This window comes from Limulus polyphemus, unplaced genomic scaffold, assembly GCF_000517525.1.
Source record: "Limulus polyphemus unplaced genomic scaffold, Limulus_polyphemus-2.1.2 Scaffold681, whole genome shotgun sequence".
Classification (NCBI taxonomy): Eukaryota; Metazoa; Arthropoda; class Merostomata; order Xiphosura; family Limulidae; genus Limulus; species Limulus polyphemus.
In genome coordinates, this window is record NW_013666291.1 from 301,597 (window position 1) to 307,689 (window position 6,093).

General features: G+C 35.8%; 1 protein-coding gene across 2 annotated transcripts in view; it reads left to right on the plus strand.

Moving 5' to 3' along the window:
* LOC106459918 (dual 3',5'-cyclic-AMP and -GMP phosphodiesterase 11-like) overlaps positions 1 to 6,093 on the plus strand; it is a 126,443-nt gene that overhangs the window by 113,354 nt on the left and 6,996 nt on the right. For both annotated transcript variants that reach the window (XM_022386494.1, XM_013919585.2), the window contains exon 19: positions 4,279 to 4,362. In XM_022386494.1, the coding sequence (XP_022242202.1) occupies positions 4,279 to 4,362 (84 nt within the window). The remainder of the gene's footprint in view (positions 1 to 4,278; positions 4,363 to 6,093) is intronic.

Consider the following 6,093-nt stretch of genomic DNA (forward strand, 5'->3'; position numbering starts at 1 on the left):
ACTGCAGACAGTGAAGGGCAGTAGGAGTTGAGACATTGTGGGTATAAGCACTCAACCACATACCCTTAATTAATTGATTTTTCGTGACGGCTGACTAATTTAACATCAGCGTTTGGATTTTGTCTGATAGATGGGATATTCCCAACGCATTTGGGAGCTATTACCACAGGCATTGTCCGCTATGACTTAAAGATGACAACTAGGACTAACAATGCGAAACTACCAAAATATCTTCAATGCTTATTTTATGTATATAATTTCAGAGAATACTGACATCATCCGAACTGGAATACACTGTAAATAAAGTCAGGGTGACACGTGAACATTACCGCCAAACTGTAAGCAAAAGCTGTTTATGAGAGAACTGTTTAATCTAATGGATCAAAAGCATGCAGAGTGTTGCAACTGGCGTGCTTTCATGAAATACACACATATATATATTTATATATATATGGAATATTGAATGAGTTTGAGATGTATTTCAAAGTGAAAGGAATAGAGTGGTGTGAAATGAGAAGTATAAATGAATTTTTAGTGATTTATGAAGTACACCGTTCCTTTCGTTTTTCCTTATGTTTTGTGTTCGCCTGCTGTCAGAAACAAACGTACAAGTCTGTCGGGTGATGTATGGCGCATCGTTAAGCGTGGCGTATGTGAAATAGAACTTTGTACCCTGCAGTAATGCGCGCAGTCGTAAAACCTGATGAAATTGGCAGTGATTTTAACTCTGCTCAGACGTGTTACTTCTTTCAGCGAAATCCAGGCATAAAAAATAAATACAATTTTCAGAGCTTGCACTGTATAGTTTTTGACTTATTTGATGTTAAACTTTAGTTTACGAATTGAATAAGGAATTGTTTGTTGTTTCAACAACGTGCGTGAAACCTTTAAGACAACATCAGATTATAAGAATAAGACCTAATTTAATCACACGGAAAACACGACACGAAGACATTCGTTGCGCACGTATTAAGTTTCATGAAGATAATTTACTTAATTGAGAAAAAACAATTGAATCCAACGTGTATCCTCTTTCGTAGCTTCACATATATATATATGTTTGTTTATCTCTACATTTTATTCGGTGTGTTACGAATGTGAGAAGAGACCTACAGTTTCTTCTACTTGACAAAAGGTGTGGTTGGAATTAGATATATCTATTACCCTGACAAAACAATATTCTCCTTTATTTGTTACTTTAACTTCAGTCCTTTCTAAGACAACAGGCTGCCTAAGCTTTTCTTTTTGTACGATTGTGCCACTCGTATTTGCGAAATTTTAAAGTAAATATTTATTGAATATTTTCCCTTTGTTGTGTTACACAGTATGGTACACCTTATTGGCTTTTGTTAACATATGTAAAGATGGGAAATTTTATCTCTTGTATTTGTTTAGGAATGCTTAGAAAGGCTCTCCAAATGAGTACACGGAAGAAACGCGTCTGTAACCCTTTCCTTTAGTGGTGAAAACAAATCGTCACTTTAGTTACAAAGTTTACATGGTTTCCTGTAATATCCAGTGACTGACCAGCTTGTTTTCTCTTTTACTCTTACTTTTTTCTTGAGTGTTGGTCACTTCCAAGCAAGTGATGTAACAGAGAAATGTATCAGTGGCGTAACTACAAAAGACCCCCTCCGCATAAAACTAATTGAGCTCACTACATTTATTTCTTTATAATTGTAGTTACGATTCTGGCTGACTCAGACTCCCTTTTGGCTCGGGCCACGCTGCAATTGCGGGGGCATACTTACGCCACTGAATTCTATGAGCATCGATGTGTTACATTCACTGAGCAAATGATATGCCAGAGGATTCTATGAGCATCGATGTGTTACATTCACTGAGCAAATGATATGCCAGAGGATTCTATGAGCATCGATGTGTTACATTCACTGAGCAAATGATATGACAGGGGATTCTATGAGCATCGATGTGTTACATTCACTGAGCAAATGATATGGCAGGGGATTCTATGAGCATCGATGTGTTACATTCACTGAGCAAATGATATGACGGGATTCTATGAGCATCGATGTGTTACATTCACTGAGCAACTGATATTACAGGGGATTGATTCTATGAGCATCGATGTGTTACGTTCATTTAATAAGTGGTGTGATAGAGAATTCTATGAGTATCGATGTATTACGTTCACTGTGCACATCTATGTAATGACGTTCGTGGAGTATACGGAATCAATACTTCCGTTGCACACTCCTAAAAATATGATATACAAATATTTAGAAACAAACACAACAACAACAACAGATATGTGTTCATAAAACAGAAGCGGCATCAATTGTTATGACCAGTATGTAAGTTCCTCACAGATGTATTAGGTTATTCAAGAAATGTATGATAAGTGTTAAATTTTAACGCTTACAGATGCTAGTACCTTTTAGTGGAATTTTTAAGTTAAAAGATGATTTTGGCCATGTGAAATTCTATACCGTTCCATTAGTCCGAGAAACAGTTTTTAGAATATCAACAACACAATTGCTGAAAAAAGAAAAGAAAAAGATAGTAAACAACAACTTTGAATCAGCAAAATTGTTAAGTAGTGTAAAGAGGGCATTATCTTGAAGTTGTGGTGTCTATATCAGTTCATGGTATACGGTGAACATCTGTGGGTACCTTGGATCCAGTCTGGTTGACTCACTTTATCGTTTGTTCTTTAGATGACACATGAAGAAAAGTAATTATCTCAAAGGTTCTAATTTCCTGTAAGAACAACACTACTCTGTAAATGAATATAGCACAACATGATAATTGTTGGTTCCTGTCGCTTGGCCCGGCATGGCCAGGTGGTTAGGGCGGTTGTCTCGCAATCTGAGGGTCGCGGGTTTGAAACCCAGTCCCACCAAACATGCTCGCCCTTTCAGCCGTGAGGGCGTTACAACGTTTCGTTGGTAAAAGAGTATCTCAAGAGTTGGCGGTGGATGGTGATGACTAGCCTAGGGACGGCTAATGCAGATAGCCCTCGTGTAGCTTTGCGCGAAATTCAAAACAAATCAAAACCAGTCTTGTTGCTTAGACTGAAAGCGGGAAATATCGTCAACCTCCCACATTTGTTTGAGTATCGTTATATTTATACAAAATACGTGACTACGTTCAACCTAATTTTACGTATATTATATAAAAACTGACTACAATATCTAAAAAAATAACTTCAATGATGACTGTACATGATTATTCTCTGATTTTTGTTAAGATATTGTCTTCCTGGAATTTACATTCAGTGTAAAAAAGTTATGTAACGCGTTCAAAACTACCATAGTATTTCTGGTTCACCTCTGTAGTTCTGTATAGTCGTTTTAAATTTCTAAAGTGAAATAAATTTGAAAGATAGCATAGAGTTCAGGATTCGATACTCACTGTGGACACGTTCTACAGCTGTGCGCTGAAACAAGAAGCACATTATATAACAGTAAGTTACGCAATCCAATTCTGTTTATCGTGGTCAATGCAAACAATTACCCAAGCACTGGGATGTTGTTTAATTGGTCACTGTAGAGTTATTGAGCTGATATTAAGTTTTTTTATAATATTTTTCGTGCCTGCAGTTTACTCAATTGTTTCAGTCAAATTCCGCAACTTTCTAAAAAATGGGAATAAGGGTTGCTTCTTCTGAACTATAATGCGGTTAGTTTATGTTTTCATGCTATATCGAACCAAAACCTATAAATTTATCTCACTTACGAGCTTATAATTAACAAGCAAAAGTACCCGTCCCCAGTGACGGAAAAAGTTTAAATTAATCTAGCAAAAGTACCCGTCCCAAGTGACGGGAAACGTTTAAGTTAATCTATCAATTTAAATTAGTTCATAAACTTTAAAAAAAGTTAATTGTGTTGCACTCTTGGTTTCACTCGGAGTCGGTGCTTTGAGCTACTTATACCCCCCACCGCGAAAAGCAGTTGTTGAGCATTTCATCAATAACGTACGGTAAATCTACATTTTTATTCTTTAAGTTACGTCACAGTTTGAAATGTGAATGATAGTGTGATTAATTCCTAACAATTTAGTGTAGAATATCCCTCTTGCGAAATAAAATTTGGCATCAAAATTATTCATGCCTATTCTCCGTCATTTCAATAGTGAATGTTGAGCTTTGCCTGCGTGCACAGCTTTTCAAACGGGAGACAGAAGAACGTTCGGACAAGTACGAATTAAATTAGTAGTAAATTGACCATTAAAAATTTATACTGAAGTTAGTATGATGTTCTTTACGAAATCCCCAAATGTTTCTTACTTGGTTTATTTTTTTTATTTATACAGGATATGATGAACAGAGAGAAGAAAGACGAACTTCCTCTTATGCAGGTCGGCTTCATCGATGCCATCTGTATGCCAGTTTATGAAGTATGAAAACTTTTTACATACATATACCTTATTACATTGCACAAAGAAGCTAAACGATTGTTGAATTTAAAATAAAATATTTTTGCTATGAGAGAGAGCCAAAAACAACTGTATAAAACAATATCAGTCATCCTTTCAATATATTTTTACGCAAACAAATTTCGTGTAATAATGCAGCTTAAAATTTTTGGCATTGATTACAAATTTCGTTGTTTTATAATTTGTTTTAACCATACTTTTGAAAAATAGAATATTATATTGAGAAGTTCGCATTCCAAGCGAACTGCATTGCGCCTTTTTTGTGAGCGTTTTGCATTTCATTAGAAGTTGGTTTATAGGTCATACTGATAAGGTATATTTATATTCGTACATATACTCCACGGCATTCAATTGTGCTTGCGAACGTTTGTTTCAGTCTCGAAGTAGGTTCCTTGTGATTACAGTGAACCATAATTGAAAATGGCGGATGTGACTTAAATGATGGTATACTTTGTTTAGGTGTCTAAGGTCTGGTAGGTACCACTGGTTTAGAAATGGTTTCATATTTTGCTAATGTGAGTATGAAATACCTCTATCAAAACTTGCAACAGTCTGTCATGATTGTTTGCTTTCCATATGCCCAACGGCTTTTAACATGTTTGAAACAATTAGATGTATTTTTTAAGATCCACCCATGCTTCATAAACAGGACACTTTAAAACTCTGTGATTCCTTTCAGTGTGACAACTTAGAAAAGACTATGTGAGCCCACTATGTATAACATAAGCTGAATGACTAATTATTCTTATTTTAGATCACTGGTTTCCAACCGCTGGTCCGGGGTCTTTGCCAATCCACAGGAATATTTCTGCTGGCTTACAAGACGTTTGTAAAAATGTGTTTTACAATACAGTTACTGAAGTATATTGTGTTACAATGTAATTTAAAAGTACTTCAAAAATCATTATTATACAAAGCTGTCCGTGAAATTTTGGGATCTGATCTGGTTGGTCCTCAGTTGGAAAATGTTTGGGAACCACGTTTTAGATCACATGGGTGATTATCATATACCGAAGTTGTATATAATGAACTGGGTTGGGGGGGGGGACTGACACAACAGTGGCTTTACCTTATCATAAGTGTTAACACTAAAATGTTAGTTTGCATTTTTAAGACTCGTATGTCTTCACGGAGGCAGCACAAAGGGGTTTAAGCATTTATATAACAACCTATCTATATTAATGTTATTAGAAACCTTAACTCAAGCCACCACAAAAATGGGTGAGACTTCATGTATTTGCTAGTCGAGTGTTCTATTTGAAATCCCTTTACCAGAGCTCATAGCAAGTAGAAGTGGATTGGTAAGACCCTTCTCATACATACAGACATTAATTTTGAATGTTTTTTTTGTTTTTCTGTCAAATAAAACTTTACATCAGTCTTCATAAATGTCTGTGGCAACTGACAGCTTTTGTGTGACACTTGATTCTCTCGGACAGTTAAGATTTTTCTAGAAAGAAAAACATATTATTCGAGAAATTATAAGTAACATAAACATTCAAATATATGTATGAGAAAGGCGTTTGTTCCTGGGGTAGATGCTAATGTTTAGAAGGATTCAGGATGTCAGAAAAACACGTAGGTCCAAGAAGTCTTAATATAAAATAATAAAAACCCTATAACCTAAGAGCTTTCGAAAAGTGGACCTTCCTCCTTCAGGGACAAACTTTCGAAAGCGCTCAGGTTATAGGA